Consider the following 26,122-nt stretch of genomic DNA (forward strand, 5'->3'; position numbering starts at 1 on the left):
TGTGCAGCTTTAATTTTTGTATGTTACTGATGGTCTGGACTGAGTCAAGGCCTGAATAACAATGGTCCTTTTAAAAGACTTGAGGTTATACAAATGTGATATCTGACTATGCAGCCCAAGACTAAAAAGTCTCCTCTAAGAAAGGTACACAAGTGGGAAAGTAGGACGGGCACAGAGGAACTATTTCTTTTGCAGCAGTGATCATTAATGCTCTTCTAACTATGCAAGTGAAATGGAAAGATACCTGGTTTCAAGTAAGAGTGCTTTGCTGCTCCTGTGGAAAGTATTACTCAAAAAAAGAAAGAAAAAGAAAAAATTGCCAAGGCAGGCTGAATTAATGACAGACACTGGCAGAGGCCATGCTTCAGTGACATGTATTAGAATGAGAAAGGCCGCAAGGTGAAGGGACATTACTTTCCTCTCTGTCCCATCCCTCTCCCAGTATGCCGTCCTTAACACACCTCACCCCCACTCATGCTGTGTCCTCCCTGTCTTCTGCTCAGTGATGAGTAGATGAAATCGGCAATGTGACAAAGGGAGGGAAGAAAGGCCACAGCCTTTAATAGTATGGTTTTTTTGACACCTATGGCAGGTAAGACAAGGTGTGGTGTGGAGGAAGCAGTCCATTCTTGTCCTGGGGGAACTGTGTGGCTCCTGGGTACAGCAGTCTCGTGGCAGCCACCGTGGCATGGCAGCAGAGCTACACACTCGAACCTGTCAGCTCTCAGTCTGAAGCGTGTTTCAGTCTACTTGCACCTTACTAAGGTTAGTGATGCCAGAAGCCCTGGGGCACTGGTCTATCCTTTGATCACAGCAATGGGTCTCAGTTTAATGGCCTTCTTGCTGATTCCGGCGTCATGGCAGGTATTCACCACATCTGTCACATTCTTATAGGACTCAGGAGCCTATGGGGGAGGGAGGGAGGAAATGCTGTAAAAAATCTATCTTAAGAGAATCTTTCAAACTTCACCTATAACTGTGAGAAATACATATTGGAGAAATATTGAGGGTTTCTCTGGTTTATCATCTTAGCAAAAATTAAAAACCCAAGTAAGCTCAGTGTTAGTAAGTAGATAAGCACTCTCACACTGTTACACATTTTTTTCCTATATTTCTTTTTTTCTTTTCTTTTGTTTTCCCGGGCATGGGGTTTGAACTCTGGGCCTGGGCACTGTCCCTCAGCTCTTCAGCAAAAGGCTAGCGCTCTACCACTTGAGTCACAGTGGCACTTCTGGTTTTCTGAGTGGTTTATTGGAGATAAGGGTCTCACAGCCTTTTCTGCCTGGGCTGGCTTTGAACCTCGATCCTCAGGTCTCAGCCTCCTTCATAGCCAGGATTACAGGCATGAGCCAACGGCACCCAGCTTCATCCTGTACTTCTAAAAACTGCAACTACAAACATTACTTTTACAGTTATGAAAAGCGATGAATGAAATTAAATAAAACAAACACACCAAAACCTTCCTGGAAGGAAATGCACCAAACCTATGTTAGTGATATTATCTCTGAATAGGAAAATTATTGGCAACTCTAATTTTTCAATGTATTTCTCCAATGGTAAAAAAAAATTCTCTGGAATGAGCATGCATTAATGACTTTCTCTTACTGTGGCTGAATATTAAATTCATAAATATAAAACTAAAACTTTATGTGGATATATGTGCACATTCACTCAAAACTTGTTTCTATGAGTTTCTAGTCAGACCCACCCTTCCCTCCTTTCCAGCTCTACCTTCTTGCTGCTAATAAACTTATCTCCCTGCTCCCACCCCACATGCCCTTATCCATGCCCATGCAGCTGATCTGCAAGACTCCATACATACTGTCCACTGTACCTGACAGCACCTATTTGGTCATAAGTCTCCTACACATTTAAGTTCCATCAGAAAGGTAATTATGTTAGTTTTGTTTATTATACTATCCTTAGCACCCATAGCATGTCTGTAAGTATAAGCTGAGTATGTTAAAAACATAACAAAACAAAAAAAAATGTGATATAAGTGGACCACCAAACATCAACAGTGGCTAATTCCAGATAGCAGCATCTGAGATGCATCTTTTTTTTTTTTTTTTGTATTTTCCATATCTTTTTAATTAAAAATATATTATCCTAAGGACAGGAAAAATATATAAGTATTAAGAAAAGAAGGCTCAGGTTGGGAAGGTGGCTCAGTGGCAGAGTGCTTGCCTAGCATGCATGAGGCCCTGGGTTCAATTTCTCAGCACCACATAGGCAGAAAAAGCTGGAAGTGGCCCTGTGGCTCAAGTGGTCGAGCACTAGCTTTGAGCTGAAGAGCTGAGGAACAGCGCCTGGGCCCAGAGTTCAGGCCCCACAATCGGGGGGGGGGGGGGGGGGGGTGGTGGTAGGGGGAAGGCTCTGTTATAATCTAATTTAGAAATTTTATTTTTAAGACTATACTCTTAATTATTAAAAGACCTGAAAAAGACCTCCGGGGATGAAGATACTGATTACAAATTAATTTTTAGCAGCAAAACCTGGAAAATATATAATGTCCATTATGGACACAGACTAAGGCACTCAGATGGTAGAATATTCAGTAATGACTTAAAAGTAACACAATTTTATAACATGTTAAATATAAAAAGGGACAACAAAACAACTTCTAGGGTACTTTGTTTCTAGATGACTAGTTTTCTTTTTTCTCTCTCTTTTTTTTTTGGATTGGTTGTGGGGCCTGAACTCTGGGTCTGGGCACTGTCCCTCAGCTCTTCAGCTCAAGGCTAGCGCCTTACCACTTGAGCCACAGCACCACTTCTGGCTTTTTCTGTTTATATGGTAAGGAATCGAACCCAGGGACTCATGCATGCAAGGCAAGCACTCTGTCACTGAGCCACCTTCCCAGCCCTCACGTATATTTTTAAAAAGGAAGTTATGTACTTCTAATTTAAGCATGCATGTATAAGTATAGATCACTTAAACAAAACCTTTCCTCTAGTGAATTAAACAGAACTTTTTCTCTAAACATTGGCTCCTTTTTCAAATTTGCTTTCCAACTGAAACTTAGGTATGCAAGTATACAAAGCAAGGTGAGAAGATCTTTGGATTAAATGATCACAAAGCTTACACGTAAACATAGACTACATAGCAACTATATAGACAGACGATATTAGAACTGAAGTTTATATGGACTTGGCTTATGCTAAATGTTTATCAGAACTTCACTCACCTCTTCCATAACCAGTTTGGGTGAAGCGACACGGATTGCAATCCCCATATCTGCCAATTTGTCTAAGACATCCTGGAAATCTAAATTACGTCGCGACTTTGCTCGGGACAACGCACGGCCCTAGAAGGGGAACATACAGGAATGAATTTCGCGCTATACATTCTGAGCTAAAGTTAATGTATCATCAGGTACCTAAACTTATTTACAAATTAAGCAAGTGAACAGGTTTTAATGAAGCACTGTGATAGCTGGGATGTAGATTTGCATCAGTTAAAGCTCTATCATTTATAAATAAGTTACAGCAAATTCTGTGATAATTTCCCAGTCTGAATTTTCTGGATTTGCAGGTGTGCAACAGTCCCTAGCCCTCCCAGGACCTTGCTGAGATGGGGGGGGGGGGGGTACTAAGTGACTAAACAACACATATTATAAGGAATAATTTCCAAGAAGTGGTCTCGACAGACAGATGCAAAACTTAACTTTGTTCATGCTCAACCAGGTCCATGTACCTACAGAACAAAGGTAAACTGGAGAGAGGCTTCTTAGAGGCTCCTGTGTTCCTTACCGCTCCATGACAGGTTGTCCCAAAGGTCTCAGTCATGCCCTGTTCAGTGCCCGTAAGAACATAACTGCAGGTTCCCATGGTGCCACCAATAAGTACCGGCTGTCCAGTGAGCTGAGGACACACAAAACCAACACACGATGTCACCAGGAACAACACTGCTTTGCATGCTTGAAAGGAAAGTTTTCCTCTTGCACTGTAGAACTGTGGGACTCAAGACCCATCATCCTTCAAACTACATTGACACTACTTTGATTCTTTGGTAACTGGGAGAGTAGGGAAAAGGAATGAAATGGAGATGCGGGGACCAGGGAGAGCAGACTGCAGCAATGTAAGAGCAAAGAAAAATCCAAGAAAGTGGAGGGCAGTGTTCCTAGAACAACTATCTTGACTAAGGCCATAACTTTGTTGGCTGTAGTTTTCCTTATTTGTGAAGAGAGTAGCTAAGAGATTTCCCACTCTACCTCAGCCAGACACCAAAAGGCTCTGAGCAATAAAACAGACCGAACTTAATCTTTATCCCACCTTCCACTATTTCCAAGGCCTTAATTTTGTTAGTGGAATAAGCTATACCCAGGGCAGCACATTTTTGACAGCACCATGATGGAGAGGAAGCACTGCCCTCCTGGGTGATGGAATCTTTTCTGTACACAAGTGCTGCTTCAATGCATCCATGTTTAGCATGACTTAAATCATGACCCCATCACTTAAAATACAGACATAGGGAGACGTACTTGGTAATCAACAGCAATGAGCGGGTGGTGAGGAGGGAAAGCACGGGTGGAGCCCTTCCTGTGCACCAACAGTGTTCGCTCCTTTCCATCCACCACATGCTGCTCCACTTTGGCAATATTGTGAGAAACGTCATAGATCACGTGCAGGTCCAAGTCATCGGGCGTCGTGTTGAAGACCTTGGCAAAAGCCTGGGAGAAAAGCTTAAGTTAAAATATGCCAGTGCTGGTGGTTCATGCCTGTAGTTCTAGCTACTCAGGAGGCTGAGATGTGAGGATCAAGGTTCAAAGCCAGCTTGGCAAACAGGTAAGTCCCTGAGATTCTTTTTTTTTTTTTTTTTTTTTTGGGGGGGGGGGGGGGGTGTCCGGTCATGGGGCCTGAACTCTGGGCCTGGGCGCTGTCCCTCAGCACTTCAGCTCAAGGCTAGCGCTCTACCACTTGAGCCACAGTGCCACTTCCGGCTTTTTTCTTTTTGCTTATGTGGTGCTGAGGAATCGAACCCAGGACTTCAGGCATGCAAGGCAAGCGCCCTACCACTGAGCCACCTTCCCAGCCCCAGTCCCTTAGATTCTTTTTTTTTTTTTTTTTGTCGGTCATGGGGCTTGAACTCTAGGCCTGGGCGCTGTCCCTCAGCTCTTCAGCTCAAGGCGAGCACTCTACCACTTGAGCTACAGCGCCACTTCCGGTTTTCTGGTGGTTTATTGGAGATAGGAGTCTCACGGTCTCTCCTGCCCGGGCTGGCTTTGAACCGCGATCCTCAGATCTCAGCCTTCTGAGTAGCTAGGATTACAGGCGTGAGCTACCAGCGCCCGGCTCCCTTAGATTCTTATCTCTAACCACCAGAAAACCAGAAGTGGTGCTGGGGCTCAAAGTGGAAGAGCATTAGCCTTGAACAAAAAAGCTCAGGGACAGGACTCGGTCCTTGAGTTTAAGCCCCATGACTGACCAAAAAAAAAAAAAAATCTACCAGAACCAGCTCTTTAGAACTTATCTTACTGGCTTCATCTAGTCTGATCCTGAAGGGAATAAGGAAATTTAGAGTTGAAAATGGCGGTATCACTAATCTCCACATAAAGGAGAGAGACGGTAGCTCCTGTCCCTCCACTCCAGCTCTGGTTGCGAGGCTGCCTGGCTGCCCTCAACCCCCTCCCCCAAAAAACACTTCTCCAGCCTTCCTAACCTCAGCAAATCTGAGAAATCACTTTGGTTTCTTTTTGCTCATTTCCCCGGCCTACCTGATACTCTGCTGACTCAGGTGACATGCAAACCTCACACTTCTACAGTCCTTTTTTTGTTTTTTTTTGAGTGGTAGAGGTTTGAACTCAAACCTTGCCCTTGAGTTAAATGGTAGGCAAATGCACTGTCACTTGAGCTACACCTCCAGCCTTAGCATTCTGAACATCATATCAATTTGTAAAACCAAACCCCACATGCTTTCATTTTGACTGCTCTATTTGAATGCCCGACTTCATGATTAACTAGGAAGAGGAGAGCAACATGACTGTACCTGACGGGTTAAGAAGGTCATGGAAGAGCGGTTAACCCAGGCATAGTTCCCAGCCGCTGCCATTCCCTTCAGGTAGTCCTGCCCCTCAGGGGAGGAGATGCGAGCACAAGCCAGTTGGCGGTCATTGACTATGATCTTGTCTCTCTTCATGGCCTTTTCCATAGCTACCAGTGCATCTGGAATGAAAGAGCAACAAGTCTGAACCAGTTAGATTTCCCTTCAATCACTCTCAGATTTACCGAAGAAAGGCTACATTCAAATCCATCCTACAAAGAGAAAACAAAGGAGAAGTACAACTTTCCTTTGATGTGCCTCTGAGTTCATCTATTTGCTCAGTCAAGATATACTTACCTTACCTGCCAGAATGTTCTCTTAAAAAGAGAACACTATGTAAGGCACAAACCCAACATGTGCCTCAAGAAGCCCAAATGAGGGAGAATGATGGGAGGGGTGACAGCGATCAAGAGTCATTCCTCATAAACTGACTTGCTGACTTGAAACGCCTTTGTCTAACTACTTAAAGGTAATAACAAAATTACAATAGAAAGAAAAGAAAAAAGAATCAGATGTGTACACAAATGACAACAATTTGATCTGAGTGCCTTCCTCCCCAACCTCGGAACAAAAGAGAAGGGAAATAAAAACCACTCTTATTACCATCCTGGTCTCCAGAAAATTCTGAAAGGCCAGTTAATGCTTCATGTATCTACTGGATTAAACAACCTAATGACACAAATGATTAACTCTTACAGGATGAGATATAAACACAAGGCCAAACTGTAACGTTACATCTGATGCTTATAGTTCCCACGTGCTTATGTTCTTTTTCATACATCCACTAATCTTTCACACACCCAAAGGACCCTTTGCCCTTATTCTTGTTTTTGTTTGCATTTTTTTCTGCCATGCATACCTTTTCTAAGGCTCATCTCCATGTTGTATCCATGAAGCCACCTCTAAGATCCTTCTCCTAAACATATTTATTTTCTTTCTATGATCTTTTTTTTCCCCCTTTTTGTCAGTTGTGGGGCTTGAACTCGAGGCCTGGGTTCTGTTCGTAAACTTTTTGCTCAAGGCTAGTAGTTTGCTACTTGAGCCACAGCTTCACTTTTGGTTTGCTGTGGTTAATTGGAGATACGGAGTCTCACAGAGTTTTCGGCCAGAGTTGGCTTCAAACCATGATCCTCAGATCCCAGTCTTCTGAGTAGCTAAACATGACTTCTCCTTCATGAGACAATGATTCCACCACAGCACTAATCTTGCAGAGCAGGAGTCTGAAACTTCCTGAATGAATGACTACTTCATCAGTTACAGTCAATGTTTTCTTGGCAAGACAGTTAATGGTAACCCCTAAGTAAATGTAATGGTAAACAGAGCTGACATTCATTGAATGCTTCCTAAGCAAGTACCAGGCACTCAGGTGCTTAACACACATTATTTCACTAACCTTCCATGACTACACCATATAAAATAATGGTTACACTCATTTCAGTTGACAAAGGCCAAATGAAATTATTTAGATCACAAGTTAGGAGAAGAGTATAAAAAACCCATGGGATAAAGTTTGAGCTGTCTTAAGCTTCTAGCTGGCTCCCCATAAAAAATACATTTTAGCACCAAGTGAAAAAAATCAGTTGTAGAATGTACCTGTGGCTACTTGGTGGCCCAAGCCTCTGCTTCCGCTGTGTATCATCACACACACCTGCCCCTTATGGTCGATGCCCATTTTCTTAGCAGCATACTCATTGAAAATCTCATCCACAACCTGAATTTCTGCATAGTGGTTGCCTGCTCCCAGGGTCCCCAACTGCAAATGTAAAAATGTCTGATTAAGTAACTTCAATCTGGTTTGAAGAAGACCCACTTAAAAAATAAAGAAGCAAAAACAAGCCATAACCATCACCAAAATAACCATACAAATAATGTTTTATATCACAGCAAAATTCTGATCTGAGAAATGCTTCCATTATTGGAATATTCCACACAAAAATAATAGAGACTGGCTTCTGAGGTCTATTAAGTGTTTGAATTGCACATATGTAAAGAGCTTCATATGGGCTGGGAAGGTGGCTCAGTGGTAGAGCGCTTGCCTTGCATGCATGAGGCCCTGGGTTCGATTCCTCAGCACCACATAAGAAAAAAGAAAAAAGCCGGAAGTGGTGCTGTGGCTCAAGTGGCAGAGCGCTAGCCTTGAGCTGAAGAGCTGAGGGACAGCGCCCAGGCCCAGAGGTCAGGCCCCATGACTGGACCCCTTTCCCCCCCCAAAAAAAGAGCTTCATAAACCGAAAACCCTTGTCATTAAATGACACATAGGACATTTCAAGCATCATTAAGAGAAGGGTCAAGTTCTAGGCAAAATGCTAGTTCATGCAGATCCTTAGCTAAGGACCAGGTTCAAATTCATTTTCTGCTGAAAGAACATAACATACCCTTAGGCTAAGCTAACAATGATCCAGAGAACCGAGAATAACAGTGCTAGTCTTCAGAGATTGCCAAGTTCTAACTAGTCAACCCCGACCCTGCTTACTGGGGCTTGAACTCAGGGATTGGGCAGGCTTTAAATTGTGATCCTCAGATCTCAGTCTCCTGAGTAGCTAGGCTTATAGGTGCTGAGCTCAAACTTTTTTCAATAAAGACAAGCCCCAGAGAGGCCAAAAGTTTTGCCGAAGGCCAGAGTGAAGTGCTAGCAAAGCTATCACCACGAGCTGCAAATTTCATATCTAGGGTACTCTTTTTACTTTTTATTTTTGGTCCGGTTGTGGGGCCTGAACTCTGGGCCTGGGCGCTGTCCCTCAGCTCTTCAGCTCAAGGCTAGCGCTCTGCCACTTGAGCCATAGCTCCACTTTGGCTTTTTTCTTATGTGGTGCTGAGGAGTCAAACCTAGGGCCTCAAGCATGCAAGGCAAGCGCTCTACTACTGAGCCACCTTCCCAGCCCCCTCTTTTTTTTTTTAACTGTATTTTTTTGTTTTCTTCTTTTTTGGTGCTGGGGATCGAACCCAGGACGTTATACTCGCTACGCAGGCGCTCTGCCACTGAGCTACATCCCAGCCCCATATCTGGGATCTCGTGGACACCATGAACTGACAAGGTAAATATCTTCATTTTAACTGACAGAAACTTTTAGCCAAATCTACAAACTGTTCAAGTATGCTCATATGTAATTTTGGCATATGACATAAACCTTATATATAATCATATTCCATTTCTTCTCATCTACTTTGAATTTGTGAAATCTTGGTGTTTTTTTTTTAATTAACTTTGTAAGTTCCATAATTTTTTTTTTAGAAGACTGGTACATAAACAGATTTGCAGTCTTTTGCTAAAACGAGAAAAACCCTGAGAATGGATGGATATATATATATATGTATATATAAATATATACACATATATATGAATACATATATATGTATATATACAAAAGATAGATTTCTTTTCCTTAATTAAAAGACCTAAATATAGGGAGCTAGCATGTATTCCCTGCAAGGTGAGAGTTACCTGAGGAAGGCCTCTTTTCTTGGCCCTGGCGGAGACCTTGTTGGGGTCAGCTTGCAACATCCTTCCATACTCTTCACAGTGCTCCTTGTCTTCAGCCCAGGCATATCCTTCCCTTAGGGACCAATCAACACCCATCTCTAAGGCCTCCTCCAGGTCTCTGGGTGAGCAATAGAAAGGGCTAGTCATTTCACAGCAATGGTGACAAAGCCTAAGAAAGACCGCATCTCAAAGAGCAGATGAACACACTACAATTACTACCTCTTGTGAACCACTTTGTGCTAGTTAGCATATGTTACAGAAACTCCATAGGTTTTTTTGAGGAAAGCAGTCATGTAATTTGCCGGGTACTGTCACACCTATAATCCTAGCTACTAAGGAGGCTGAGATCTGAGGATCAAAGCCAGCCTGGACAGCAAAATTCTCAAGACTCTTTTCTCCAATTAACCACTGAAAAATCAGGAAGTGGAGCTGTGGTTCAAGAAGTAGTGTTAGCTTTGAGCACAAAAGCTCAGGGACAGTGCCCAGTAGTCAGATCTCCCCACCATAAATAAGTAAACAAATAAATAAATAACACTATAAATGGTGAAAGTCACATTTGAAATGCTGATTTTATTTGACATTTATGTAGTTCAGTGTACTTTGGAATTTTTGTTGGTCATGGGGCTTGAACTCTGGGCCTGGGCACTGTCCCTGTGCTCTTCAGCTCAAGGCGAGTGCTCTACCTCTTGAGCCACAGTGCCACTTCCGGTTTTCTAGTGGTTTATTGGAGATCAGAGTCTCACAGACTTTTCTGCCCAGGCTGGCTTTGAACTATGATCCTTAGATCTCAGACTCCTTCATAGCTAGGATTATAGGTGTGAACTTGTACTTTGGAATCTTTTAATATATTATATCTCCTTTTGATCCTGAATTCCATGTGACTATGATTAAACAGCCACAGAAATCAATGATCAGATATCATTATTTACTTATTACTAGAAAACCTTCAAAAAAAAAAAAAAAAGACAAATAGTAAAGGTATCTAAGCTTCTTTAGGCAATACAGATTTTTTTTTTTCTTTTTTTTGGTGGTGCCAGTACTGGGGCTTCAAGTCAGAGCCTGGGCACTGTCCCTTAGCTTTTTTTCCCCCAAGGATAGCTCTTGATATCACTTGAACCACAGTTCCACTTCAGTTTTTGGCTGGTTAACTGGAGATAAGAGTCTCATTTGTCCCCTTAGACTGGCTTTGAGCAGATAAATGAGATCCTCAGGTTGCAGCTTCCTGAGTAGCTAGGATTATACATGAACCAACAAGCTTGCAATACAGGTTCGATTTTAATGTCTATTCACACCTTCACCAAAGTATAATGTGGCTTCACTGCAGCCATAACTTGAGGCCTAGAGGAATACATTAAATGCTTAGAGTGGAAAGGCTTTATTTTTATCCATGGTTCACCCTCTTCCAAAGCATGACCAGAGAGACTATAGCTTTCATCATTCCCCTCCTCTTGACCCCAACTAACAGCCTAGGATAAAACGACTATCTAAAGCATTTGTCAAGATGCTTGATATTTACAATTACGTTTATACTTTAAATGCTTTAAAATGGAGCTGTATGACAAGGATCATGTGAAATCAGAAAAATCATCAGAATAATCATCTTCTAAGTACATCTTTATGAAAATGTTATTTCTAATTTGGTGGGAGTTTTGTAACACATTATAGCTATAATATTTGTGTTTTGTTAACTGCTTTTTGTCTTTTCCTTTTTGGTATTGGGGACTGAACCCAGGAGACTGCATTTGCTAGGTAAGTGCTTTGCCACTGAGCTACATCCCAGCCCACAATATTTCTTCATAAGTATTCTGCAGAATTTAAGAAGCACTGTTTCATACAAGTACAACAGTACAGTCAATACCTCTGAGAGGCAATCATACTGTAATGTGGCGTTTAAATTACTATTTAAAGTGCAACTTCTCTGTCATCATTCAAAAGGGAGGTTGTGGAAAACTAAGTTCAAAGAACTTTTGAATTCTGACATTACTTACCAAGTTATTTAGAAAACCTTTCTTAACTCCAATTTTCTTTCTTGTAAATCAGAGGTAATGGGGCTATTGTCTAAATTAAATGACATCAGTACATGGTGCCTTACATTTAGGAAGTGCTAAATATTAGCCCAGATAATTCTATCATTAATACTACTCTATGGCAAGGACCTTTCTTTCTTCTTTTGTTTTCTGGCTTAGTCAGCTTTGTTTTGTAGCTCTAGGGATTGCACATACACTATTGCTTCATCTTTGAATTTTAGTATATTGCCTAGGCTGACTTTGAAACGTTGGGCTAAAATGATCCTCCTGCCTCAGCCTCCCAACTAATTGGCACTACTGCACTCTGCTCAAGGTCTGATCTAATGAAGACTCTGACTGTCACCTAGATCTCATATTTATAAAACTACCTCATTTGTACTTCCTGAAAAGTGACTGAGCAATCCCAATCTCTAAGGTCCCTACATGAGAAATGAAGGTGAGGGCCATGGGGTTTTCCGCTCCCATTTGCTCTTACTTGGCATTCATCGGGATGACTCCTTTTGATCCCACCCCAACAGGAATGTGGTCAAACATAGCCTGGGCAAGTTGTTCCTTCACAGGCTGGACATCACTTTCATCTAAATTGGTTCTTAGCAAGCGGACACCACAGTTGATGTCAAACCCCACACCACCTACAAAATGCAGAGGAGTCAGTTAAGTGTTAGCACAACAAGGTGGTCAGTTGTTACCTGAAGTTTCTCACCAGCAATACCAGGGTTAAAAATACAGCCACATTCTATTTTTGGCAGTCCTGGGATTCTAAATTCAGCATCGTGTTCTTGCTAGGCAGGGTCTCTACCCTGAGCCATCTCCAATCCAAGGAGCCAGTCTCAAAAAACAACTATGTCATAAGACATAAAAGAGAATCTCTGCTCATGTAATCTGATGACACTGAAATAATCCACAGTAACTCATACAATAAAGGTACTTACTGGCCAGCAGGGTAGTAATGAACAAAGAATAACATGTCAGTTAATATGAGTAATGTTCCTCTTGCTCAGTTGTCAGATGTAACTAACTTTTGGCTTTGCTAGTTCTTTCTGTTATGCATCTTTTCATTTCATTACTATTTGCTCTTAACTTTCTATCTTTCTACTTTTGGGGGATATAATTTTGTCTTCTAATGAGATATTTCAGCTTTTCCTCTTTCCTAATTTGTACAGTATATAATTGCACTCAAGAATGGCAGTAACCGTAATTAAAAATGTTCAGATTTAAGTATTTTATTTTGAGACAGGATTTCATTAGGTCCCCCAGGCCAGTCTCAAACTATTTTTTTTTTTTTGGTCTGGTCTTGGGGCCTGAACTCTGGGCCTGGGCGCTGTTCCTCAGCTCTTCAACTCAAGGCTAGCGCTCTACCACTTGAGCCACAGTGCCATTTCCGGCTTTTTTCTTTTTGCTTATGTGGTGCTGAGGAATCGAACCCAGGGCCTCATGCATGCAAGGCAAGTGCTCTACCACTGAGCCACCTTCCCAGCCCCCCAGTCTCAAACTCTTAAGTGATCAGAGGTCTCATTCCAGCCTCCTGAGTTGCAGGAATGTATCACTGCATCTAGTTTGAAGACTGCATTTTCTTTCCTTTTTTTTTCTCTAAAAAGTAGGTTCTAAGCATGAAGTTTGGGAACCAGGATATAGATTCAGACATGATTTGCTCTAGGTGTGATTTTGGAAAGATTCCTTCAAGATCCCTTAGGTTCTTCCTCCCAGCCAGCCAGCCAGCCAAGCAGCTTATCTGCATAGTCAGCTTCTCTAGGATGAGCTGGGAAGTATCTGGCATGGGTGGCAGGAGAGTTCTCTGATACTTTCTTCCCCCACTTGGGGGTGGGGCTGGGCTGTAGATGAACCAGACCAGGAAAGGATGCTCTGGGATCTAGCCTGCTGTTCCCCCCTCCCCTCAAGGATGGGGTGAGGATTGTGGAGAGAACCAGGGTAGGGAAAGGAGAGGCTAGGATCTGACCCAGGACTCCCTACTACAGGCTCTTCAGCAACATAGCCATCAGCAATCAGACCTAAGCTGTGTGTGTGTGTGTGTGTGTGTGTGAGCCTTGTGGCTTGAACTCAGCCTGGGCACTGTCCATATGCTCAAGACTAGCATTCTACCACTTGAGCCACATTTCCATATAAGCCAGTGTGGGCATACAGGAGTTCTTTGTGTTTGCTCTCTTCTACTTATGAACTCCACTTCCATTTTTGAACTCATTTAATCCTCATAATAATACTAGGTGATAAATAACATTATTAGAACTATGAGGTAACTGTCGTAAAGGCACAAGATGTTTCTATAAAGTCAGTGTCTGAATGATGTTTGGCACTGATGGAACATGGTAAAAAGGAGAGACAAAGAAAGAAGCAACATGCCTAACAGCAGATACACATAGGGCCTTACCTGGGGAAACCACAGCTTCTGGGTCATCCATGTCGAAGGCTGCCATGTTCCCAATGGCAAACCCATAGCCCGAATGGACATCAGGAAGACCAATAGATCGCTGGAAGAGAAACTCAGAGTGAAGAATTCCTTTCTCACTCTCTAGTACTCAGGCTGCATGACTTTCAAATAGGCTGTGAGCTAAGCTTTCCCAAGATTAAGAATGTTATTACTATCCCCCATCTTCCCAATTGGTAGAAATTGAGAAAAAAAAAAATTCATGAAGGGTAACTTTTAACCAAAGAAATTTAAAACAGAAACTCCAAAAAGAAAACAACAACAAAAAAAAGATTTTTCAGGAGACCACATACTAACTTTAAGGGACTACTAACTTTTAAGATTGTTTTATTATATTGACAAACTATGGTTATGCCAGGTTAAAGAAGAGGCAAATAGCTGGGTGCCGGTGGTTCACGCCTGTAATCCTAGCTACTGAGGGGATTGATATCTGAGGATCACGGTTCAAAGCCAGCCTGGGCAGAAAAATCTGTGACACTCTTATCTCCAATTAACCACTAGAAAACCGGAAGTGGTGCTGTGGCTCAAGAGGTAGGTAGAGCACTTGCCTCGAGCTGAGGAGCGCAGGGATAGCGCCCAAGCCCAGAGTTCAAGCCCCACGACCGACAAAAAAAAGAAAAGGTAAATACATGGCTTAGAGCTAAACAATCACAGACAAAAGTAACTGATTTGTAACATGAGTACTGTTCCCAGAAAAGGACTCTGTCCCAAGAAGGAGGTGGGCCAATACAATAAGCATTTATGGTCACTCCTCATTCCTCCAGTTAAGCACTCAGCAGAACATGAACAGGGCGTAAAAGTAGCTATAAAAATGTCTTGCCAAGTAGGCCCATTTTCAACATCTACTTCTAAATCTGACTATTTCCTTGGTGAGGACCCACATTTACTGTCAATTCCATCTCAGTAACAAACTTCCTTTGTCCAACCATGCCCTGTGTTGTCCTTCCTCCCTCTACACAATCCTAATCCCTAAACTTATTTTCTTTCCATTTCTTCTTCAACTATATTTGTGAACACAGCAGCCTTGAAGCTTACAGAAGTGGTGCATGGGTCAAGCAATCATGATGTTACTGTGACAGATTAGTAGAAACCAGAAAAACCACCTCAAAGTTCTTTGGTACTTATAGATTCTTACAAAAGCAACCAGAAGTGGAGAAGCCATCCAGATTTAATCATTGCTAAGGTCTCAGGGTTATTGCTAGGGGTTCAAAGGCCACTGTCTGTTAGGTATAGTCATCCATTTCTTCACCAAAGTTTAGGCAACAAATATACACAACAAAAGTTCTGTGACTCACGTGAATAATCCCAGGAAGAGCTGCCACATTGCCTATCTGTTTCATGGCTGGTAGGAAGCCACCAATACCTGAAGACAAAAACTCAGTCTTAGAAAGAGGGGCACATTTGATTTGTAGCATTAATTATATTCATGTTTCTAGACTGCTATACACAAAGGGAAAGTAAGTTAGGGCTATTAAACCAACAAAGTGTAGAAACATGGTTAGAAAGTAAGTGAGAAGGTAAGTTACATGACAGGAAACTAGACTAAATACCAAAACATGCTGCCAGTGTTTTGTACATACCATGAGAAGTTTGCTTGCAAATATTATTCCATAAATATAAAGCCGAACTATTAACCTTTAGGTTGTCAGCATGAAAATGTATTCTTTTAATAGAAAAAGAAATCAACAACCTGGGTGCCGGTGGCTCACGCCTATAATCGTAGCTACTCAGGAGGCTAAGATCTGAGAATCGCGGTTTAAAGCCAGCCCTGGCAGGAAAGTCTGTGAGAATCTTGTCTCCAATAAACCACTCAAAAACCAGAAGTAGGGGCTGGGGAGGTGGCTCAGTGGTAGAGTGCTTGCCTTGCATGCATGAGGCCCTGGGTTCGATTCCTCAGCACCACATAAGCAAAAAGATAAAAGCCGGAAGTGGCGCTGTGGCTCAAGTGGTAGAGCTCTAGCCTTGAGCTGAAGAGCTGAGGGACAGCACCCAGGCCCAGAGTTCAGGCCCCACGACCGGAGCAAAAAAAAAAAAAACAAAAAACCAGAAGTAGCGCTGTGGGTCAAGTGGCAGGGTTCTCGCCCTGAGCTGAAGAGCTCAGGGTCAGCACCCAAGACTAGAGTTAAAGCCCCACGACCGACAAAAAAAAAAAAAAAAAAAAAAAATCAACGAAGAAGGGCAATGGAAAGAGAGAAACTGAAAAATTCAGAGTTGGGGGAAGTTGGGGCCCAGTCCAACCCTGCTGCCTTCTATAAGACCAAGTTGTTAAGTGCTTTGGTTCACTTCAAGTCTTTTTTGTTGTTGGTTGTGGGACTTGAACTCTGAGCCTAGGCACTATTCCTGAGCACTTCAGCCTAAGGCGAGAGCTCTACCCCTTGAGCCACAAAGCCACTTCCAGTTTTCTGGTGATTTACTGGAGATAAGAGTCTGACGGAATTTTCCTGCCTGGGCTGGCTTTGAACCGTGATCCTCTGATCTCAGCCTCCTGAGTAGCTAGGATTACAGGTGTGAGCTACCGGTACCTGGCTTCACTTCAAGTCTTGATCATTCTATGACAACATTTTAAAACTGCAATTATTCAAGATACTATTTAGTCAGGCCACAAGGGGGAGGGGTGAGGACTTGCAGCAGTCCAAGTGCAGCTCTAATGTACTCACCACCGCCCCGACAGGCATTCCGTAGCTCCTCGAACATCAATTTCTCCAGTGCATCATTCACATAGAAAACTCCTTCAACCTGGTACCAAAGAAAAGGATAGACATCTGGGCATGTGATCATAAAATACAGGTGCCAGGGACAGAATACACTGTATGCAATACTTTGTGTTGTTGCTTTACTTGGTATCAAACTTTTAGATTACCTTCAGCAAGAAGAAAACTTCCTGACAAAGACTGAAAGATGGTTTTGGAGCAGGGGCTGGATGAGAAATGCTTGACCAGTAATATCTATGCAAATATTTCAGAATCAGAAAAACTCAGAAATCTCAAGCATTTCTAGTCCCAAGCATTTCTGAAAAAGGAGACTTGTATTTTGCAATGTTCACAAACTGTTGTTTGAAGATGTGTGCCCTGCTTGAACAACATGCATGTTAAGATGCACTATTTATTTATCAATAAGAAATAATAAGCAAATGAATAAACCACACTGCTACAAAACCAAAGGGAAATGAGAAAGCACTGCTTCATCACTGTGAGCCTTTGCTCTCCCCTGTGATGAGCAAAGTGATATGCTGATAGGGGACATTGAATATTGAGCAAAGAAAAGAATAGCTCATCAGGTACTTCTCTTTTTCCTTCCGTCTTTCTTTCCCTTCTCCTTCCCTCATTCCTTATTTGCTGGTACTGAGGCTTGAACTCAGGCCTCTTGCTTTTTTGCTTAGGCTGGTGCTCTACCATTTAAACCATACCTCCACTTTTAGCTTTTTGTTGGTTAGAAAAAAAAGTCTCTTGGCTTTGTCTTCTCAGGCAGACTTCAACCCATCATCCTCCAATCTCAGCCTCCTGAGTAGCTAGGATTATAAGCATGGGCCACTCGAGCCCAATTCCCTTTAAAAAAAAAAAGGAGACTTAAGCCTTGCTGGTCCTTGATGTTATTGGGAACTTTTTTTTTCTTTCATACAGAGACACAGGACTGCAAACCTTCAGTGAACTTGCAGGGCATCTTAAGTCATCTCAAGAGCTACTTAACACACAGTGGCACCTAAACTTCATAGGGAAGGCTTGAACACAAAGGATAAGCCTGAGATAGTAAGCTCAGGCTTTCAGTCAGTGGTCTTGGCCTTCAAAGATGATGCATTTGTATCATCACAGCAGAGAACTGACGTGGACACAAAGGCCTGGCCCAGCATCTTCCTAGGTTGTATGGAAATCTGTGTGGCCCAATGATCCTAAGAGTCCTTTCTCCAAGAAACCAAGGTGGGCACCAGAGGCTCACACCTGAAATCCTAGCTACTCCAGGTTGATATCTGAGATTTATAGCTGGCCTAGGCAGAAGAGTCCATGTTAATCAGCAAAAAGCCAGAATTGGAGTTGTGGCTCAAGCCTTGAGCAAAGGAGCTTTGAGCAAGCCTTGAGCCAAGCAGCACCCACCACAGACTTTGAGTTCAATCCACAGTACTAGCTGGCACACCCAGGTGTGTACACATACACATACACACTGTGGCCTGTTATTAAAAAGTTTCGGAACGGAGCTGTGGCTCAAAGTGGTAGAGCACTAACATAGCCTTGAGCCAAAGAGCTAGGAATAGCCCTTCGGCACTGTTTTCAAGCCCCAGGACCGACAAAAACAAGGAATGAAACTAAACCCGTTGGAGCCGGGCGCCAGCGGCTGACGCCGGTAAATCCATGACACTGAGGAGGCTGAGATCTGAGATTCCGGTTCAAAGCCAGATCGGGCAGGTTCAGTCCGTGAGAGTCTTAGGTCCAATTAAGGAATAAAACGCCAAGCTCGGGGACAACGCCCAAGCCCAGAGTTCAGCCTCTAAGAACGGCACGTAAAAAAAAAGAAAGTGACGGTTTGGGGTGAACACCGGTCTGCAAGCATCACAACGTCTGGCACATGATCAAAACCCACGGAGGCTCAAAGAGGAGCGGAGTTCGGGTGGCAGCAGGTGCGGGGCTGCGGGGCCGCCGGGCTGCGGGGTAAGTGCGGACCGCCGCCTCCCTCTCCTGGGGATGGAGGGCGGCAGAACCCAGCGGGAGGGGACGGGACAGGGCGGGGGATGGGTGGGGCCGCACGGGACCCGAGGGCGACCAGGCCCGGAAGCCCCGCCCCGCGCCGCGAGACCCCGCCCCGCCCCGCGAGGCCCCGCCCCGCCCCGCCCCGCCCCGCGCCGCGAGGCCCCGCCCCGCCCCGCCCCGCCCCGCGCCGCGAGGCCCCTCCGCCAGTCGTCCGCTTCCCCCATCCTCACCTGCATGTTGGGCACGAAGCCCTTCTTGATCCTCCAGCAGTTTTTATTGATCTTGTCCAGGAACTGCAGCTCATCGTTGTAGCTGCGACTCATGGCTGGCGATAAGTGTGGCGGGAACCGCTGGGACGCTACGAGGAGAAAGCTGCAGCCGGCTCGGACGCGTGGAGCCCTCAGACGCAGGCGCAGTGCGCACCCTGGCCGGGCGCGCTACGGCGACCGCCGAGGCTCAAGAGGCCCCGCGTCAAGACGATCGCTTTTCTCTGGTTAGACTGTCCTCTAGCGTTCGCTTTCCCTGGCTCTTCGTTCGTTTATCTCTGCTAGGCTAAATCCTGTAGTCACGTCGTGTTGTTTTGTACGACGGTATGGAGCTTGTTTGTTATTATTTACCATTTAGTGATGGCCCTGGGGCATCAATTCAGAATCTGGGCTCTGTCCCTAAGCGTTTTTTTCTCTTTCTCCCTCAAGACTAGTGCTTTACCATTTGAGCCACAGCTCCACCTCCAACTTTTTAGTAGTCAATTAGAGCTAAGAGTCTTACAGACTCCTGCCTGGGCTGGACTTGAACCTTGATCCTCAGATCTCAAGCACTAGGGTAGCTAGGATTACAGATTTCCAGGTGACACGCAGGAATTTTATTTTTTCCAAGACAGGGTCTCACTGTGAAGCTCAGTCTAATCTCAAACTTTCCACCTTCCTGCCTCCATCTCTCCAGTGTTGGATTACAGGTGTGCCCCCAATGCTTCAGTAGGGTTTAGTACAATCTATTAGCTTTCTTTTTGGAAATGTTTTTATCAGCTCAAGAAAACACCTGGAATCTAGGTCAAGTCCAACCACTCTAGAGAATACACAATTTGGAGCTTACATTCCCAGCAGTGAAGGGAGAAGTATATACTTGCAACTGAAAAATATTTTTTTAAATCATTACCACACATGAAATGTTTCAGAATGATTCAGTAAATATATATCAAGTGTCTCTTCTGTTAGAAAAATGTCCCAAAGAATAATAAAACACAATAATATTATTTATTCCTAGAAATACTTGGAGGAGGGCACCTATTATGGACAGAAGTGAACTGCAAAGATGAGTAAACCACAGTCTTTTAGATCACTGGGGACTTCTGGTCCAGCCTTGAGGGCTCAATGATCATGCCTTTTTTATTTTTTTAACTAATAGGAGGATGATCTTTGAATTCAAGGCATAGAGTTTGCTAGGCAGATGCTCTACCACGTTCAGCCCCTTTTTATATCAACTAGTTTCTTTTTTTTTTCTTTTTTTTATTGTGAAAAAACTGTACAGAGGGGTTATATATCAATTATTTTCAAGGTGGGGTCTTGCTTTATGCAAGTTGTTACCCACCGCCATTGTATAGATACAGTCCAGCTTCTATTCTCTCATCTCTGCCTCCCAAGTAGCTAAGATTGTAGGCCTTAGCTACTGTGCTCTGCCTATTGTTGTACAGGAACTCAATCAGCCACATTTTGAGAGGCTGAATTGGGAGTCTTTATGGGAGAGCTGGCGACTGCAGGTGAACTCCTGTCTCAAAGATCTGCAGCCTAGTACTGAGCTTGCACAAAGCCTTTAAAAACAAAAATCACATGTTTGGGGTGGAAATCTAAATCCAACAGAAACAGACTACGTAGGAAAATGCCCAAGTACTGGCAGAACTTTCCATCTAGGGAAGTAGCTCTGGGGCCAGCTTAAACTTTCCATAGTGTGTGTGTGTGTGTGTGTGTGTGTGTGTGTGTGTGTGTGTGTGTGTGTGTGTGTGTGTGTGTGTGTGTGTGTGTGTGTGTGTGTGTGTGTGGTGTGTGTGTGGTGTGTGTGTTTGTGTGTGTGTGTCTGGCAGGGGGTGTAAGCCTCAAATTTTCCATACAGGGAGATACTTAGAGGCAAGTGAATCAAACTATTTAGGGAGATAACCAAGGATGAGCATTCAATGAATGGCCTCTCTCACCTCTAGGCTTTTCAGAGGTGGGTGGAAAGCCCTCTCCACTCAGCAAGGCACAAGGATGGCTGTGAGAACAAGTCCATGTTACTTAGACCCAGGCTCCTTATTGCACTATGATCTCTTGTTTGTTGTGATGAATTTTAGGCAATCTGTTTCTAGTGCCTACTTTATGCTTGTTTCAGTTACCTACCTACCAATCAGAAATGCTTGGATTCAGTCTATGCCAGCACCATTTACTAGTTCTGTATAATGAGTCCCTCATAACCTCTGTGTCATCTGTGAAATGGGCTCATTCTTCACAGAGTTGTGGAGGTGAAATACAGTGACTGTGGAGGAGTAACTAGCCTAGGGTTTGGCCCAGGATAAGCACTCTGTAAATTCCACTAGCCTGGAAATAGAGGAGCTCAGGGGATGATTTCTCTTCATTCCCTATACATCAACACAAAATTTCCTACTCTGCCCCACTTTCACACCATTGTTTAATATTAATTGATATTAATATGATTCTCAACTACAAATGGCCTAGGTTTAGAACTCTGCATTGCTAATTCATTGAATCCACCGGGAAACATATCCTAAAACCTAAACAAATGATACAGAGTGGCTGCAGGAAAGCACACTCTCTCTGTCTCTGCCTCTGTCTCTTTCTCTCTCTCTCTCATGGTATTAGGGGGATTGAATCCAGAGTTTGGTGCTCAGATGCTGTATCCCCTGAATCATAACCCCCAGCACTGCAGGAAAGATTTAAGAGTCCTGAGATTCCCTTTTAATTAATTTTGTTTGTTTGTTTGTTTATATTTGCCAGTAGCAGGGTTTAAACTCAGGGCCTCAAGCTTTCTTGGCTAGCACTTTACCACTTGAGCCACGCCTCTAAGGCCCGGAATTTCCCTTTTAGATCAATCCTTGATATCAGTGCCACTTTCCTGTTCATAAAGGTTAAAGAGGTAAAATTTTCTTTTCTTTATCCTGTTTTGTTAAGATCAATTCAGGACAGGAAATCTCTGGAAAAAACGGCTGCCGTTGATAGAAAACAATTTTAATGAAACGTGGGACAGTAACAGTGAATATAAAACATACAATCCAATACACAGGCAGGGGAAATGCCCTTAGAGAGTTGCAGGGCTCTCACTACAGAAAATGACCCACACAAAGAGAGACTTAAAAAAGTTTTTACTCCCCCGGTCAGAAATACACACCTTCCTTGTATCCCAGAATCTGAAAAACACAGGCACTCAGCATATGCATACTCCCTGCCCTCCCCCCTCCCCTTCACATTCACTCCATTTTCTACCTATTCCCCTATTCAGCCCTTTAACCCCGTGGTCTGCCTCACTCTAGGCCTCTTATGACCATTGAAAGAAAGCTTCCTGTCTAAGCAATTCACTAGGGCTTAAAGATTCCAGTGTGCACAGTCTTCTTCCCATAGTCACTGCTGTGGGATGAAGGACCATTTATTTACTCCCTGAGATGGATTAAAAACTGGCGATCCAGGGCCTGAGCCTCTCCCTCTCTCTACAATCTGTTTATTTGTGAGCAGGCAATCAAGGGGTTGGCGTCTCCCTCCAGGGTCCATTTATGAGGTTCAAACCTCCCCAGTTATGGAAACTTGGCTGTTGCTTTGAGAATGTTTCATGTCTCAGGTCGGTGGAAATCAAAAGGAAATCCTGCAAAAGATTCAATGATGAGGAGAGATAACATTCAATGAGGAGCATGTCTGGGTTTGCCTGAGGACTGGGGGGTGGGGGAGGGTGGGGTTCTTCTTCATCAAACCCTAAAGCAGCAAGCTTTCCCCAACTCCCCCCTCCCCTGCTTGTGAGGGCCTAGCTGTAGGAAGAGACCATTTTGAATTATATCACCAGGTGTAATTTAGGGGCCCAAGTAGAAAGAGGCAGGGGTGTGAGAGGACGTAAGGCGTATCATATAGATGGAAGATGGTTTTTTTTCTTTGTGCTAGTACTAGAGCTTGAACTTAGGGCCTGGCTACTGTCCCTTAACTTTTTCAATCAAGGTGGGCTCTCAACCACTTGAGTCAAACCTTCACATCCAGTTTTTTGCTGGTTAATTGGGGATACAAGTCTCACAGAATTTCCTGCCCAGGCTAGCTTCAAACTGGCATTTCAAATCTCAGCCTCTTGAGTATCTAGGATTACAGATGAGAGCCACCAGGGCTTGATTGAAATGCTTTTTGAAACTTATTTATATCTCCCCAGACAAAACAATACTGAAAGAGAAGAAGGGAAAGGCATTATTAAGTGTGTTAACAATGATTAGCTAGGATACAGTTTTCAGTGGATCCCTGATTCCAGAGGAGAGTCAGTTTTTTTGTGGGGGAAAGTCCCCTGACAGAGAACTCAACAAACAGAGCCAGCCTGATCCCAGCTGGTTTCTTTGTCAGTTACTTAAGCCACTTTACCCCTCAGTGTCTTATTTCCCTCATCTATAAAATGGGATTCAAAATTCCACTCTTATGGGCTTGTCTTGTGGAACAAATAAAGCACATTAAAGATTATTTTCTTGAAAAAGTTTCTCGCCACCAGAGCAATTTGGCTGCTAAATGAAATTAGACTTGGCCTGACTTTTCCTCTTTTCATTGTTAAATGTAATCTTTGAGAGCTATACATAATTTGTTTATAAAATTCCCTGGGCTGGGAAAAGAAAGGGCTGGGAAGGTAGCTCAGTGGTAGCGTGCTTGCCTTGCATGCATGAGGCCCTGGGTTCGATTCCTCAGCACCACACAAACAGAAAAAGCCAGAAGTGGCCTTGTGGCTCAAGTGGTTGAACACTAGCCTTGAGCTGAAGAACTGAGGGACAGCACGCAGGCCCAGAGTTCAGGCCCACGACTGACAAAAAAAAAAAAAAAGACAAAGCACAAGAGAAAGAAAAAGTCTTTCAAAAAGAAATGAGCCAGTTATAAGGAAACTTAAAAATCTTACCTCGAGAACTTCAATATCTGAATTGATGAACGAGATATTGTAAGGGTTGGGAAGAGGAAAACCTTGCTGTAGTCTTGCTAAAATAGAGAAAAAGGCGTAAGAAAATTGGGCATGTGCACAAATATTTAGAGACTCTTTAGAAAGAAAAACATCTTTTCAGTCATTTATCTTTTTATTCCTCTTGGTTCTATTTGCATTCTCTGACATGAAAATGTCAGAGAAATTTTTCTAGACAAGTTATTAATTCGTCTGCATTTAGTAAAAGAGTATTTGCAATTATATGCATTTGGATATGGGAAAACTCCTGTCCATTTTGCTGTTTGCTAACATTTTGGTGTCTGTTCTGGAGAATATGTGTGTGCTGGGCTTAAGCTCAGGCTTGCTTGACTTTTTCCACTCAGGGCTGATGCTCTACTTGAGCCATGCCTCCAATCCTTGCCTTTTTGCTGGTGAAGTGGAAATAAGAGTGTCTCAGACTTGACTGCTCCAGCTGGCAATCCTCATATCTAAACCTCCTGAGTAGGGAGGATTACAGGTGTGAGCCACCAGCTCCTAGCTATGTAACTTTGTGTAGATTTCATCTGGGTAATTTTAAAGTTGTGAGAACAGAACTAAATGAATTTGTGTTGTCTGTTTTGGATACCTGATGTTAAAACCCTGAAGATTTTGTTAAAAATTGATACTAATATGCTGTCTTTAGGAATCTGATTACATTACTTATTTTATACATAAAATAAAACATGAAATAATAATTTTAAAAAGTGTGTGTGTGTGTGTGTGTGTATGTGTGTGTGTGTGTGCGTGTGTGTGTTTTATTTTGTTTTTCTTTTACCAGTCCTGGCACTTGAACTCAGAGCTTGGGTACTGTTTCTGAGCTTCTTTTGCTCAAGGCTAGCACTCTACCACTGGAGCTACAGCTCCACTTCTGGCCTTTTTGGGTAGTTTATTGGAGATAAGAGTCTCAAAGGCTTTCTTGCCTGGACTGGCTTTAAACTGTAATCCTCAGATCTCTGCCTCTTGAGTAGACAGAATATAGGCACTCAGCCATATGCTGTAGTTTGAGAATAACTATGATACAGGGAGAGACTGAGGGTTATCGTTCAGTAAACTGTGAGGCGTGGACCATTGTCCTTGCATACAAGCTAGCAAGGTCCTTGCTGGGAGGAGGCATCTCATGTCTGGGTGACTTTGAGACTCCTCTGTTGAAGGAAAATATCTGCATCTCCTAAAGCAGTCATCATGAGTTGTTTTAACCAACTTCACAAACAGCATTGCTCACAACACTTCTAACCTGAATCACTAAGTTTGCAAACCTATCATTGACAGGACACACTGTAATTTCTGGCTCTGGCCTGATTGCAGAAGAGCACTCTAGGAGGAGACTTATGTGGATACGTGGAGTGGGGGCATCTCAAACAATTCCCATGTCTAGCTAACGTGGGGGAGTCCTATGGTTCCCTAAGGATCCCTTACTGTTGGCCAGCGGGAGGACTCCAAAGTGAAGGATGGAGGACAGAATATTCTCGAACCTCAAGACCTGAAAAGAAAGAGGAAGGGTTCAGTTGTTGAATCAAGGCAATCTGAGAGCACCATGCCTACCTGATGTGGCATGAACTTCCCTGGATGGAGAAAGCAGGAATAGAGTTTCCCCAGAAGGGTTCAGGAAACCAAATTTGCCATATCCCCCCTTGCCCACGGGCACTTTAGCTTTGCTTTGTATTGTATTTAGGTGACTGGCAGCAAGAGCCCAGGGACCACATGGTGACATGGTGGCTATAAATGGAGTAGCTTAGCTATCCACCAGGCAAGACATAGAGCATTGATGGATTTGCCCATTCACAGCTTTCTCTTTATTTACTGGGCCCTTCAACCACAGGAGTTCCTTTGCATTACGTTACATTCTTAAGTGAACTGCGTTGGCAGATCACTTTATTTATTTTCAAAGTTTTGGTTCAGTTCTGGGGCTTCATGTTCTCCCTGAGCTTTTTTGCTTAAGGCTGGCACCCTGCCAGTTGAGCCACAGCTCCACCTCCCACATTTTGCTGGTTAATTGGAGATAAAGATTCTCACAGATTTCCCTGCCCCAGCTGGCTTCGAACCATGATCCTGAGATCTCAGCCTCCTGAGTAGCTAGGATTACAGGTATGAGTCGCCAGTTCTTGGTCCCAATTTATCTTCAGTAAACAATGGTAGTTGGATAGCCTAAGCAAGACAATGCTCAGTATTCAGTGACTATTAACTTTTTTTTTTTTTTTTTTTGGTCAGTCCTAGGGCTTGAACTTTGGGCCTGGGTGCTGTCCCTGAACTGAACTCTTCAGCTGAAGGCTAGCATTCTACC

The 26,122-nt window shown here is 43.4% G+C and overlaps 2 protein-coding genes across 2 annotated transcripts in view; both read right to left on the reverse strand.

Annotated features, from left to right (window-relative positions):
* Positions 1-536: 536 nt before the first annotated feature.
* Rtcb (RNA 2',3'-cyclic phosphate and 5'-OH ligase) lies at positions 537-19,081 on the reverse strand. Its single transcript, XM_042693242.1, has 12 exons — positions 18,903-19,081; positions 16,651-16,729; positions 15,289-15,356; positions 13,937-14,036; positions 12,026-12,182; positions 9,485-9,641; positions 7,636-7,795; positions 5,989-6,164; positions 4,484-4,672; positions 3,753-3,863; positions 3,188-3,307; positions 537-905 (listed from the first exon to the last, which is right to left on the reverse strand). Exons 1-12 carry the CDS (start codon positions 18,993-18,995, stop codon positions 798-800), a joined length of 1,518 nt encoding a protein of 505 aa, XP_042549176.1. The 5' UTR covers positions 18,996-19,081; the 3' UTR covers positions 537-797.
* Positions 19,082-22,330: 3,249 nt separating this feature from the next.
* Bpifc (BPI fold containing family C) overlaps positions 22,331-26,122 on the reverse strand; it is a 30,602-nt gene continuing 26,810 nt past the window's right edge. Inside the window, exons 13-15 of the mRNA XM_042693373.1 lie at positions 25,258-25,321; positions 23,785-23,861; positions 22,331-22,515 (exon numbers count right to left, since the gene is read on the reverse strand). Of these exons, the coding sequence (XP_042549307.1) occupies positions 22,393-22,515; positions 23,785-23,861; positions 25,258-25,321 (264 nt within the window). The 3' untranslated portion in view covers positions 22,331-22,392. The remainder of the gene's footprint in view (positions 22,516-23,784; positions 23,862-25,257; positions 25,322-26,122) is intronic.

Source organism: Dipodomys spectabilis, unplaced genomic scaffold, assembly GCF_019054845.1.
Source record: "Dipodomys spectabilis isolate Male_0828 unplaced genomic scaffold, ASM1905484v1 ptg000163l, whole genome shotgun sequence".
Lineage (NCBI taxonomy): Eukaryota > Metazoa > Chordata > Mammalia > Rodentia > Heteromyidae > Dipodomys > Dipodomys spectabilis.

Coding starts and splice junctions, on each gene's coding strand:
- Rtcb (XM_042693242.1), bottom strand. CDS start 18,995: ATGAGTCGCAGCTACAACGATGAGCTGCAGTTCCTGGACAAGATCAAT. Junction 16,730..18,902: donor GCTTCGTGCCCAACATGCAG/GTGAGGATGGGG, acceptor CTTTGGTACCAG/GTTGAAGGAGTTTTCTATGT. Junction 3,864..4,483: donor TCATTGCTGTTGATTACCAA/GTACGTCTCCCT, acceptor GTGTGTCCTCAG/CTCACTGGACAGCCGGTACT.